The 14,638-nt window shown below is 40.3% G+C and overlaps 1 protein-coding gene across 18 annotated transcripts in view; it reads right to left on the bottom strand.

Annotated features, from left to right (window-relative positions):
- The window catches only part of RBFOX1 (RNA binding fox-1 homolog 1), a 2,444,696-nt gene that overhangs the window by 120,508 nt on the left and 2,309,550 nt on the right, over window positions 1–14,638 (bottom strand). For all 18 annotated transcript variants that reach the window (XM_061401054.1, XM_061401052.1, XM_061401049.1 and 15 more), the window contains 3 exons: window positions 13,050–13,103; window positions 4,664–4,756; window positions 2,864–2,924 (listed from right to left, as the gene is read on the bottom strand). In XM_061401054.1, the coding sequence (XP_061257038.1) occupies window positions 2,864–2,924; window positions 4,664–4,756; window positions 13,050–13,103 (208 nt within the window). The remainder of the gene's footprint in view (window positions 1–2,863; window positions 2,925–4,663; window positions 4,757–13,049; window positions 13,104–14,638) is intronic.

Raw genomic sequence — 14,638 nt, 5'->3', positions numbered from 1 at the left:
TCATGATCTCCTCTACAGAAACCAACTGTCTCTATACAGTTAGAATTTTCTTTTTTTTAAAGTCAATTCTACTGTGATTATCCTTCCTCATTTAGGTAACATACACAGTCTATGTAACAGGATAACCCCTTGAGTGTCCCCTTTCAGGTATACAGGTGAGAGACCCACGCGATTTATTTCCAGAAACTAAGAATGCAGAGTCCTCTGTAATGGGATAAGAGATACTTATGCCAACACATGGGCTTCCCAGGTGGCACAGTGGGAAAGAATCCACCTGCCAATGCAGGAGACAAAGGAGATGCGGGTTTGATCTCTGGGTTGCGAAGGTCTCCTGGAGTAGGAAATGGCAACCTACTCCAGTATTCTTGCTTGGAGAATTCCCTGGACAGAGGAGCCTGGGGGGGCTACAGTTCATGAGGGCGCAAAGAGTAGGGCATGACTGAGCAAACAAGCACTTGCCAAGGTGGCAGGAGTTTGGGGCTGCACGTTGAATAATCTTTTTGTTCTTGTAGCCGGTTGCCTGAGTGCAGTTCTGCAAAGTGACAGGTGAAAGTGATGCACTCGTAACACCTGGCATGGCCATAGGATTTTGTTATGTCATAATAAAAGGAAAAGACGTCACTAATTACTTCATCTCCACTAGCCTCAGATTTTACATCTTTACCACAGGAATAACTATGTCTTCTTTATAAGACACTATGTGGACCCACTGCATTTAAAATGTTTAACATAATGCCATACAGTCAGTATTCCAGAAATGTTGAGTATTCATTGTGGCTTGAACTGTGTCTCCAAGGACCACAGGTCCAGTTTTCAGCCACTGGATATGACATTGATCAGTAACCCTCTCTTTAAAATAAATATGCCTACATATGGCTTAAGGAATATTTGGCTTCCTTTGCCTTATTTTCTCACATCAGCAGCATACATGAACACCTATGCCTAGGCATGTGCGGTGCAAACACACACACACACAATTGCTACTTCATCATTAGAGAAAATGCCCCACAGTCAGATTGGTGCCAGCATGTACTAACTCTGGCAAGTTGCAGAGTTATAATTTTTACCCAAGTAGAAAGACTCCATGACGCATTAAATCAGAGGTTTGCTTCATTTCAGCACTGGGCGTGCAAAGCCTGTTGCAGAATTTTTCTATATACCATTTCAGGATTTGTCTTGGGTTGTTGAAAGCTGAAAAAATGGGTTAGCAGAACAAGTAACTCTTCCAGTCTTGCACCTTAGAGTTCTATCACATTGAGGGGATATTTTTGTTTAACGGTGCACCTTTAAAATATCAGAACAAACAAATTAATTAAGAAAGAAGAAAAACAAAAACAAAACTACCAAATGATAGTAGTATTGTCTACAACAGAAAAAAAAATGTCAATCAGTATGTAAGGTGGGAATAAACCCTTTGTATGGGATGTTATGCAACCACTAGAAAGAACGAATGTAGTCTGTATGTATTTACACTGAAAGAACTCCATATTGATTTGTAAAAGTCAATCAGAAATGATGTGTATACCATGACACCATTCATATAAAAATCACACACACGCCACTGTATTATAAATATATACTTATTACACATGTACACAAGAAAGTGTAAAATAAAATATAGATAATAATGTGTAATAGTGGCACCTTCCAAGGGGATAGGTGGGAAATCAACATGGCAGTGGTGTCATTCAAAATGCATTTTAGCCTTGTCTTCCTCCCTTCCTCCCTCCCTCCCTCCCTCTCTTTTCTAAATGTCTGTTTTTTTCATGTTTCATGTGTAATTAAAATGTTTAAAATAAAAATTCCATAAATTTTTCCTTAAGATTGTAATGAAATTGCTATTTTTTTAAAATCCATAAAACAGAGGAAAAACACCTTCCATTCTCACAATGCAACTCAACCATAAACATTTTGGGGGTAATGCCTACCTTCATTCAAATCATGCTATTTACATACAATTTCTTTTATTTTAAAACTTTTCATTCATTATGAGCCCCTTTGTAGTCTTCATCCTACTCATTTTAATGGGCATTGTATCCCACGAAACTCTAACTTTAACTTACTACATTACATTCTTTCTAACTTTGGTACAATTAAGCATGTGATTAGCATATGACATCTTCTCCCGCCCCACCCCCTCCCACCATATATCTTAAGAGACATTTCTTCTGAGGATTAAAACATCAAAATGTGTGAATATTTTAATCATTTTTCATATTTTGTAAGTCCTTATTATGAAGTGTTTTGAGATGTTTTCCTCTTGAGCAAGGGCAGAGATGCATTGTCCTGAAGGGGTCTGCAATACACAATGAACATCCTCCCTTGCCCCAAATGCCACTTGGTAACCCAGAGAGAAGTGTGTAACACACTCATACATTCTGTTCTCAGTGTGCAAGTCATCATGAGGGACCCTCCAAGGGACTTCAGAAGTCTAATAGCTCCAGAGAAGATTCAAAGCCAGAACCAAATGCTGCAGTCCCACTTCTGGGAATGATTAGTGATCAGCGAGCAGGTGATGCTTAAGGGAGAAACAAACAAAATGTCCATCCTCCATCAACTCATTCTAATTACAATAAATTAAACCACCCATGTAATTCTCAAATAATTCATATGCATCTCACCCACATGGGAGTTATTCCAGAGAGAATGAAAGAAGAACATTCACTCTTCACTTGAAAACTAAATTTGCCTTTGTCATGAAATTTATCTTACTGATTCAAGCGGTCCACTGTAGCAGGTCAGCAGCAAAGACACAGGAGCCATGCTGTGCAAATATGGCTTGTTGACACAGATTCCCCAGTTAAATTCCTTAATAGATTCTGAGGTGGAGACATTTTCTTGTAAGAGGCCAAACTCTACTTACCATTTGTATAAGGGTTGACAGTCTTTTTATTTGTCATTACACGTGCTGTGGCATTATTTACCTATGTACATAGAAAACTCAAATCAGCACATATTCCAAGGCCAGTCCACAGTTCAATTAGTTGCATGCATTATGACTGTGATTACTTATTAAAAAACAAAAAACAAAAACTAAAATGCATTTTAATTTATAAAAGGCAGTAGGTGCATAACAAAATCATACATTTTTATAATTACATTTACTTCATAACCGTTTTAACTTAACAAATCATTTCAATAAAGCAATGTCATATCATTTAAAAGTTTAATAAGGAGACAGTAAAAGCAAATTAAAAGGAACTGCATAATTGAAGATTGAAAAGCATGCGTGTACTCCATGGTAACACAGAAACAATAAATATTTTTTTAAACATAAAATAAGGTTCATATGAAGGAACATGCAGTGGAGGAGAAGAGGGGAGAGACAAGGTACAAGGGAACATAAATGTCAAAAAAAGGACAAACAAGTTTTAGCCGTATGCAACACTTTAAGGGGGAAGAACCATCGGGGAAGCAACATCTAGCATTCAACACTTGGAACAAGAGCCTTTTACATCGCAAGAATTAACAAAATCATTCAAGCTTTAAAGTCACAGCTAACAAAAGGATAAAAGAGAGGGTGCATTGTTTAACACAATATGGAGTTAACAATCTGAGTAAGATGTGCACTGGTCATATCTCAATCCAGTCAGTGCCTCCCAGGCTAGCTTAGAACGTACACTCAGTTACAGGCGTACCAATATCCAAAAAAATAGAGCATCAAGAAAACTTAATACAACAAGTCAAAAAAATTCACGTGGTATATATATGTATAGAGATATATCAGCACTAAATACGTGAAACGGCAGATGGATTTCACCACTTACCATTCACCACCATCGCCAGCATGGGTTTGTATACAGTTACCATGGTTACTGAGAGTTTGGTGAGGGGCCTAAGGATTATCGTCGAGGGTGGGGGGAAATGAAAGGCAAAATATGCAACATCTTACTCCAAAGACTAAAGCATTTTTAACTGGTATTTTTTTTTTTTAAGCTTTAACAAATACGACCCTATGGTCATTTTGAGGGAGAGCCAGTGGTAGAAAGAGTAGATTCTGAGTATAGGAATTTCAGTGTTTTCTTTTTTTTTTTTTTCATGAAGAAGGACCAGATATTGAACAGGAAATCCTGTTTGGTTCACGTTGTTAGCAAAAGAATACAAAGATTGAAACTGGCTTCTTAAAAAGGAAAAAAAAATGAAAGGTTTCATGACAAAGACCTCTCATTTTTTTTTTCCCCCAACAACTGTTCTCTTAAATGCTATTCATTTCACAATTTGGTTTAATTTGCACACCACTGTGGATCCCTCATCAGCCCTGCAGTGGAAAGAAAAAGAAAGGAAAAGAAAAGGAAAACAAACACAGAAAACTGCTCTATAATTTGTTTTGCAACACTCTCTCCACTGCTTGGAATCTACTGCACCCATTGGTTATAAGACATGAAAAATAAAATAAGAATTAAAAAAAAAAAACTTTCAGATTAACCTTTCTTTTGTCTCACTTTTGCCATCCACCTTTCAGCAGTAATAAGAGTAACATAATAAAGGAAAATTAAAAAAAAAAAAGTAAGGCCAGTTTTCCTTTTTATATATAAATATATATATAAACAATGAGAAGGGAATAGGGTCACATACAAGACACAATGATGCATCTGAAACAACAAATGAGCGTGAGGCAGACACTTATCAAAAAGATGAAAAGGAAAATATTTTGGACATGCACCTCGATTTTACGGCCCTCTACCACGGTGCCGTGTAATTTCTCCCTCGCCCTGTCCGCATCGGCACTATTTTCGAAAGTTACGAAACCAAATCCCTACATGCAGGAGGGAGAAGGGAAAACAACATGCAGATTATTATTTTCAGTCAACGACCACTGCGGAACGTTCTCTCGCTTTAATTTCTATTTCTTGTCCTGGCTTCCGTTCTGTAACATGCAAATTAGAGAAATTATAAGAGTACTAAAATGTGCAATAAGTAAGCGACAAATGTGAACAAGATTTTTGTTTTCTGTCACCCCGTTAGCTGTCACCCCTGAAGAATTCAAAGAATGATACCCAAAATACCTTTCTAAATGTCACTACAGAAGAAAAGAAATCTAACGGAAAGAAAATGAGATCAAAATAAATGTACAGTGTCTTCACAGAGAAGAAAATGAAATAACGAGGGAGAAAAAAAAAAGGGAATCACTTTCTTGACATGCAAATTAAGAAGGAAAGAAAAGAAAACGTGTGCACAGAATTCAACAATGAACGCCAGAGTCTTCTAACATCGCCTACAGAGTCATGCCGTGTGGTTTTAAGACCATCTCTTCTCCATGCAGTTTTAGGGTTATTCAAATTTGTCAAGTCTACAGCCTTTATGTCTCAAAAAATAAAAATTAGAAGCCTAAAAAAAAAAAAAAAAAGGGAAAGACCTTTTTTTTTTAATAAATCTGAAACTCTTGGCTCTAAATCAACAAAATAATCCCATGAAATGAATAGAAATAAACACCCATTGATTGCTAATGCAAACAGGTCAAGTAACATTTTTATATCCCCTCCCTCACCCTTCAAATGACATAGGTACTTCGGAAACTGTCAGCTTTCTGGACTGCTTTACTAATCCCAAACAGAAATGTGTATACATATGGTAAAGTTCTAAGACATTATCCTGATACCCATTTATCAAATCAACAGGTAGAAAATTCAAAACCTCCTTTAATAGAATAGTATTTACAGTAACACTCCAGGTACTTCTTTTACTGATCAGTAACAAATGCACTCTTTTCTGCACCACTGGTATATTTTGCTTTAATATTTCAGCCTCAAAAAAAAAAAAAAAAAAAAAAACAACCCCCCTACACATCACATTGTCAAAATCCATCCTTTTTCTTCACTGACACTGTTCCTAAGAAGAGTACAGAAATTATGACATTATTTTTAAAACCCCTAAAAATATTTGTACATCTTGTTCCGAAATATACACCAACCGTTTGAAACCATTCCAGTGTAAATCTGCCCAGCTCTTTCTGGTCTTCACAGTATAAACAGGGTAAAATAATGCAATGTGCCAAGATTGCTCTTTGTGTTAGGTAATCTTTACATAAAGGAAAATGTTGGTGTTAAACTTAGCTGGAACGGTAGGACAGTCAGTCTTATTAATAAAACAAACAATTACAAATCTCAGCTGCTCATAACCAACTTGTTAACTCTCAATTCCTCACTAGGTCATGAAAGAAATCTCCGAAATTCAGGGTTTTGGAGAGCTGTTTCAGTTTCAGAGAGCTGTTACCCAGGGTTCCAACAAGGGAGAACTTTCCAATATTATGATGGGCTCCTCCATAGAGCATAACAGCTATGGATGTAGTCAAGTTAGATTAGAGATGGCGATCTGATAGACGGAAAAAAAAAATTCTTTACTTGGGGGATTAGATTGAATTACCTATTTCCCGTAGTAAGGATCTGTGATAAGGACAGATCTGAATTATCTGACTAATCTAAGATTATAAGCTTAGGAAGACCCTACTTAGTCCTGCTCATCACTGATGGGATTAGCCACATTTGGTACACAAACATACATGCTGACTCATTTTGAAATAATAGCACTTCAATAGACAAAAAATAAAATCTGGAGGGTTGGTACCATTTGATGCCTCTGATTTGGCCACTGGGTCTCAGATTCAGTTATACATCAGAAAGAACAGGGGGGCATATGAAACATTCAGATTTCTAAGCCCTGACACATGTTTCTTGGATCAGAATCCCAGAGCGGAGCCCAGAAATCTGTTTGCCGAAAAAGTTACCTGTGTGGTCCAGCAATTGGGTCTCCATGGCTTCTTCTGTCACTAAGCAGTGTCTGACTCTTTGCAACTCCACGGGCTGCACCATGCCAGGCTCCCCTATCTGTCACCATTTCCCAGAGTTCAATCAAATTCATGTCCATTGAACTGGTAATGCTATCTAAACATCTCATCCTCTGGCGCCCCCTTCTCCTTTGGCCTTCAACCTTTCCCAGCATCAGGGTCTTTTCCAATGAGTTGGCTCTTTGCATCAAGTGGCCAGACTATTGGGCCTTCAGCTTCAGGGTTAATTTCCCTTAGGATTGACTGGATTGATCTCCTTGCAGTCCAAGGGATTCTCAAGAATCTTCTCTAGTACCACAGTTGGAAAGTATCAATTCTTTGGTGCTCAGCCTTCTTTATGGTCCAACTCTCACATCTGTACATAACTACTGGAAAAACCATAGCTTTGACTATACAGAATTACATTGCCAGTTTCTATAGAGCAGTTTAGGGAGTGGAGTGGGTTTTTGTGGTGAATATCTATTTGACTTGGTGATTCAGATCTTAAATGTAGGAATCAGCCAAAATGACACAAAAATATTCTCCTCCTGACCTCTAAGACCAAGGCTTTAGCATGCTGAGCCATGTCATACATTTAATAATAATTAGGGAAACGAGGACTGTGACTCTATCTGGGACAATTCTCTCACTTGCCTAAGAAAGGAAATTCACAGTCCAATGTGACATACCAATGGAGGACTTGGTGGCATCATTGCTGCTAATGGGTCCTAACAGTCTTTGTCACCGCAGTGCTGGGAAGAACCGAACACTCAACCCACTTGAATAACACAATCCCCACAAATGGAGTCAGAATGATTCCAATCTAAATCCTAGGCAAACCACACCGGCCTAAAATCTGCATCCTGTATATGAGGGAGAGATGAAAGCAGAAACAGAAATCTTTTCTGAATCCCAAGTTCATAAACTAAAGAGGAATCCTACTCCATTTTCACTTTGCTTTCAAGTAAAAATAATACATTGATTCTTTTTTATTCTTATTCTTTTCTGCTAAACATTTTTTTTTTTTTTTCTGAGTGGTTCAATACATCTCATTTCAGCCTGCTGAGAAGCCTAGCTGAAATTTGGCAAAGCTGGGTTCATGAAGACCCTGCTGTAGAAACAGTCACCCAAATGCCAAAGGGCAGTTCCTACCTGTCCCATGGGACCATCCTACCTCCACCCAGCCAAGAAGGGATGTGACATCCCTGGATCAGAAGATAGCCAGGTGCTTATCTGGGGAGCCACACTGTGGCCAGGCAGACTGCCACCTGGCCATTTTCAGGCACCCACTCCAGCAGGCATAGGTGCTGGCAACTTTGAAAGTAGGTGGCAACGAAGCTTGTATCTTTTGCCCTGCTTCTTGGTCAGTGGGCTTCCTTGGTGACTCAGATGGTAAAGAATCTGCCTGCAATGTGGAAGACCTAGGTTCGATCCCTGGGTTGGGAAGGTCCCCTGGAGAAGGGAATGACTACCCACTCCAGTATTCTTGCTTGGAGAATTCCATGGACAGAGGCTACAGTCCATGGGATTGCAGAATCAGACACGACTGAGAGACTAACACTTTCACTTCATGGTCAGTATTCTGTCTTTGGCAAAATGCAATACTTAGAATATTCTGATAAGTACCCTGAATATTTTTTTTTTAATCTCAGTTCAAAAAGAAGCACCTTTTGGATTTGGCTTGGAGAACACAGGATCTGAGTACGCTGTAAGGAGCCCATATAAAGATCAAGGATTCAGGGGAGGCTACAGTGGGCAGGGAGGAGCCAGTTGGAAGACAGATGCTACTTCCCAAGGTTTGTCTCAGGTGGTGGTGGTGGGGAGGTGGCTGAGAGAAGGCATAGTCCTGCAGAAGACATCTGTGATGTTTGTGCCCTGTGATGGGAAGGCGTGACCCCTAGGCAGACAATGGCAACCCTAACGTGGATCAGCCATGACATTTATTTTTCCATCTTTTTGTGAAACATACATTCTGGCCTTTCTGTATCCCAGTTATTTTTCTCTTTTAGTCTTGTGGGCTATATTTTTGTAGTAACACACATACAACATTTAGCGTGCAAATCAAAGCTTTGAAGCACCCAGGATGGATGCTGTGCTGACTTTTCATCTTACATGAAAACTCAATTCCTCCAGTTTCTAGTACGGAGAGCTCCTATCACCTAGAAGAGGAGGAGCTGTTGATTAAGGGTCTGAAGACTCAATTTCCTGTGGGACTAAGGGCTTTACAGCACACTTGTTCCCAATCACCTTTCTCCACATAGCCCCTTCTCCCTGGAAAACCATCTTTCTTCCTTCCCTCCCCTGGGGCATGTCTTACTTATCTTTCTCTCCAAGCTGAAATGCCCCTTCTTCCCAGAAGCCCTCTCGGCTTTCAACAAGATGGGTCTGCCTGCTTGGAGTCTCAGCAGCCTCTCATTCACCAGGGAACATAGCAAACTGTATCACACTTGTTTGTCTTAAGGATCTGTCTCTCAGAGACTTAGGGAAGTCTGAGGACAGGAAGCACTTCTGTCTGTCTCACATCCGATTCACTAACCTGGTACCAGAGTGAAACCAAGACTGTGTTTCTTGTCTTAGTCGCCAAGTCCTGTCTGATGCTTCTGCAACCCCATGGACTGTAGCTCGCCAGGCTCCTCTGTCCTTGGAGTTTCCCAGGCAAGGATACTGGGAATGGGTTGCCATTCCCTTCTCCAGGCAATCTTTCTGACCCAGGGATCAAACCCTCGACTCTTGCATTGGCAGGAGGATTCTTTACCACTGGGCCACCAGGGAAGCCCAAGCCAGTACTATAGATACCACTGAATCAAAGAGCAGACTGCACATTTCCCAGGTCTATGAAGACACAGCCATCTCTGTCTATCCCGCCAGATAAAATGTTTCAGAGGTAAACACAATGTTTTACTCCTAAAAGGAAACTTGAATGGTAGGATCTCTCACCCCCCGAAATGCCAGCTCATTGCATTTTCAAAGTCTGGCCAGATCCTTTTAAAATGTGATTTCCTTGCTTACTTGTTATCCATATACACATGAACTTGTACATTATATATTCTCAGGATAATATAGATATTGCCTGTGTATGGACAGGTGTACATGCACGCATGCACACAAACACAAACACACACACACACCAACCACCCCCAGACCACACAGCCATCCTCAGTTTACATTGAGTGACTGTCCCGGGGAAGGTCCCCAAAGACGATGGCCCGAAGGTGAGCTCCTAGCTCGTAAGGGCTCTCCCATTTCCTGGCTGCTTCTCCACCATCAAACGATGAAAATGAGGTCATTCCGACGGTGGAGGCATAAGACTTTTCCCATTGAGGATAACATCAAGTCCCGGACAAGAGCATGGCAACCCACTCCAGTATTCTTGCCTGGAGAATTCCACAGACAGAGAAATCTGCAGGCTACAGTCCAGGGGGGTCACAAAGAGCTCGAGATGATTGAGCGACTTAACACTTCCCCTTTCAATTATGAAAGATATTCCTGTGTGGGCTGCTACCTTCATTCAGCAGTTCCCAATTGCAGTGTCTCCAGGACACTCCAGTGGTACCAGTCAGCTCCGACACCTGCAAGACTGGTTCTTTCCGCAAACCCACTGAGAGAGGCTATTTTTAAGGTTCCTTCATGAAAAAAAAAAAAAAAAAAGCAGCTTCACAAAATCAGTCTCTGGATGTGGCAAACTTAAATGGTCTTATTCCTAAAGCCCCAGAGACAGGCTCATCACAGGAATGACGGAAGAAATCTTAAAAATAGCATCACCATTGTACTTTCAGAATAACAAATGATATTCTTCTAATGTCCTCAAACAACCCTGGGAAAAAAAATTAAACAGTTTCCTCCAACTGGCAAGTCACAAAACAAAATATATGTGAAATATGAATTTAGAAAAGAAAACTTTAAAGGCAGTAGCACTTTGGACTCAGGATTAAAAGAAAGTTGGCCAACTTTCCACGTCCTCTTCTACAATTTCACCCAGAATACACCTGTCATAAGTGAAAACGATTGGGCACATTTTTCTCTTAATGTACGTAGCTTTGTACATGTAGAAAAAGTCCCTGTAATGGTTTTTCATACCACAGCAGAAAAAGAGTTAACTTATTTTCCCCCAGCCTGGAGGTCAAACTACTGACATATTATAAGGATTACTGTAAATATCTGAAATTACAGCAGAAAGACAAGGCCCTTAAAGTAGCAGAACTTCAGAGTCTAATGAATTGATTTTTTTTTTCTTTTTTTCTACTCATCCAGCATATCACAACACCATTTTGGCTGTGGCAAAGAGAATACTGGCATTTTCTTTCCTCAATTCAATCAGCATTCTCCTATTCAGTTAATACAATTCAGTTACCATTAAGTCAGTGAATACAAAACCTATGCAGGCTGCCCAAGGAATCATAAATGATTGTTTTGTGGGGAGGTGGTGGTTCCTATACCCAGAAGACTGGCTTTTGCACCCCCCCTCCCTTAGGTAAAACCCATTCTTCTTTATTATACCACATGACGTATGAAACCTTAGCGTCCTGACCAGGAATGAAACCCGCAGCCCCTGCAGTGGAAGTGCAGAGTCGTAACCACTGGACAGCCTGGGAAGTCCCAAAACGTGTTCCTCTAAGCAACACTTCTGGATACTGGCTTGTCCCAAACAGTCTCTGTAAGGAAAGCTCTGGGGCTAAACCTGCGATCTCTCTGTGTTTGGGAATGAATTTCTCTCCATTTTTACTTTCACAGTCTGGGGAAGTGAGAAGGAAGCTGAGCGTTCCTGGGGGACCAGAAGCCAGGCGGAGTTACTGGATGTGGTCACTTCCTAGGCTCTGATGTCAATATCCAAGTCTTTGGCAGCACCCCTGTGGCTCAGCTGGTAAATGAGCCTGCAGTGGGGGAGACATGGGTTCAATCCCTGGGTTGGGAAGACTCCCTGGGGAAGGGAAAGGCTAACCACTCCAGCATTCAGGCCTGGAGAATTCCATGGACTGTATAGTCCATGGGGTCGCAAAGAGTCGGACACAACTGAGTGACTTTCACTTCTCTTCACCTTCCTCACAGCATCTGCTGCTCTGCCCAGTGCACCACTTTGGTCCAGGGAGAGTAGGATGGCTTCTGCATTTTCCGTGAGTGCAAATAAAAAGAGGACACTTGAGCCACCATGAAATCCCAGCGGGCAAAGGCGTAGTCTGCATTCAAATGAAGCCTGGGTGTGTGTTGAGAATAAGGAGACACAGGATGTGTAACTTTAACCATAGCCTGGGAGGCTTGTTACAACACAGACTGCTGGGCCCCAATATCAGAGGATCTGATTCAATAGGTCTGGGTTGGACCCTGACACTCTGCATTTCTGCTAAATTTGCAGATGTTGCTGGTGGTGTGAGCGCTGGTCTTAGATGATCACTGACACAGAAGATACTTTAGAAGAGTTTGGTGGCTTTTTTTTTTTGCTTTCTATTAATATGTTTGTATTTTGACGATGCTGGAGTTCACCCATATAGCCTCTGATTTTAAAAAAAAAAAAAAGAATTTTTTTTTTAATGTGGACCATTCTTAAAGTCTTTATTGAATTTGCTACAATATTGCTTCTGTTTTATGCTTTGTTTTTTCTTGGCCATGAGGCATGGTGGGATCTTAGTTCCCTGATCAGGGATCGAACCCCACACCCCCTGCCTTGGAAGGTGAAGTCTTAACCACTGGAGCACCAAGGAAATCCCTAACCTCTGATTTTTACTAACACTGTTACTTGTAAGAAAAATCTACTTAAAAATTGGTTTCCTAGGAAAAGCTAACTCAGAGCAATGGCAAATTGCAAAATGGGGTTGGGTACACAGACTAATGGATTAAATTTCATTCAAAAGGTTGGTGTATATGAGATTTTCTCCCCTACAACCCAGGAAAATAACTGCACTTTATTAATACAGAATAATCACATATTTACCTGCTCATGAGACTATGAACTCACTTTTTAATATAAAGAACATAATTATCACTGAAAAACAAAAATGTAGCAACAACATTATTTTTTTAAGCATGGGTAGTTTTCCTCTGGAAACTTGATATATAGACATCTATAAAACAGCAATTTTCAAATACCCCCTTATACATTTTAAATTGAATCCAGTGTATTCCCCACCATTTTGGAAATGGGGGTGGGGTGGGGGGGATGGTCCCTAAAGGAATTCCCACCGAAGTGTATTTTCACAACGTGCTGATTAAAACAGTGCAGTTGTTTCCCCGTATTTATAACAAGCATTTCAAAATAAAGCTAAACAATTCTAAAGTGAATTAACTTGCTTACCTTTGAGCCTCGCTCATTAAAAATAATTTCAACATCTAAGATTTTACCAAATTGCTGCAAAAAAATAGAAATAGTTTATAAGCAAGAAGAGAAACAGAGGCAATCAGATTATGCATGGGTAATTGTTCCCCAAGTCAGAATTTTTCTCTCTTTTAATATCAAGGCTATTCATTTGATGTTTTCCTATCATTAAATGATGCACTTGAACCAAGAGAAAATACAACTGCATGTTTTATTTCCATATTGTGGCATAACCCATCATATGAGATATCGTAATTAGGGACCCAGTACCAAGTATGTAAACAAGAGGTTAATTCTAGTTTTCTTTCTTGATGTATGATTGATTGCTTTCCAAGGCACTGAGCAGCAAACATTAAAAACAGCTAATATATACAACAGTCCTTCTAGGCTGTGTCACTAGCCACTGGATGAAGCATCCTTAGTGAAGTGGGATTTTGATAACTTAAAATATCCAACTAAAATCAGACGTTTAGGATTTTGGACCTTGGCTTCATAAAAGCCAGGAGTAGCCAGGCCATATAAGAGAAGTAAAGCTAAAAGGAATATCCATTACACAGACACCCTTTACAAGCAAGAAACCACTGTAGCTGTCTGTCCTCAGGTTGAAATGTCCTTCTTGCAAGATGATTCTCCCTATTGTTAAACAAACATAAAGATTTTAGACGATTAGCCTGAATAGGCTTTTTGAACAATGCAAGAAACTCAACGTATTCAAACCTAGAAACAACATTTCAGATGACAAAGTTTCCCCAATAAACTATAGCTGTTCCATTAAATTTCAGGTTTTTCAGGATAAGCATACCCTACACAATGGTACTTTAATTGATGGCTCAGCCAGTAAAGAATATTTCTGCAAGGCAGGGGGCACACCCAAACTCAGTTCCTGGGTCGGGAAGATGCCCTGGAGAAGGAAATGGCAACCCAGTCCAGTATTCTTGCCTGGGAAATCCCGTGGACAGAGGAACCTGGCAGACGATAGTTATGGGGCCGCAAGAGTTGGATATAACTTAGAGACTAAACCACCACCACCGCACAATGTTTGGGTCATACTTAAATTTACTAAAATATTTGCTATCTGAAATCACATGCAACTACTGTGTTTTATATTTTGTAACTTAATACAACTGCTGCTACTGCTGCTAAGTCGCTTCAGTCGTGTCCGACTCTGTGCGACCCCAGAGACGGCAGCCCACCAGGCTCCCCCGTCCCTGGGATTCTCCAGGCAAGAACACTGGAGTGGGTTGCCATTTCCTTCCCCAACTAGTCACTGACTATTTCCTGTAGTCCTCCTGACAAATACACACCAAGAAATCTGTGATTCATACTTTAAAAAAAAATGAGAACAAGGGCCCTGAACCAGAAGCATCTGATAATCCAAAATCCTGTCCCCTGAGGCTGGAATTCTTTCTGTTTTCTTAGATTGCATGAAGTTGAGTGGGCATTTTCTGAGTGTGGTGTGTTCTACATAAAGGTAGGTAAGAGAGGGTGGCATAAAAGTAAGTGACGAGGCCCAGGGGAAAATCAGATAGAAATTTTACCCTGATGCAGAATTAAGAGCAAATGCCTGT

Source organism: Bos javanicus, chromosome 25 (genome assembly GCF_032452875.1).
Source record: "Bos javanicus breed banteng chromosome 25, ARS-OSU_banteng_1.0, whole genome shotgun sequence".
NCBI lineage: Eukaryota > Metazoa > Chordata > Mammalia > Artiodactyla > Bovidae > Bos > Bos javanicus.
This window is presented reverse-complemented; position numbering and strand designations above follow the sequence as displayed.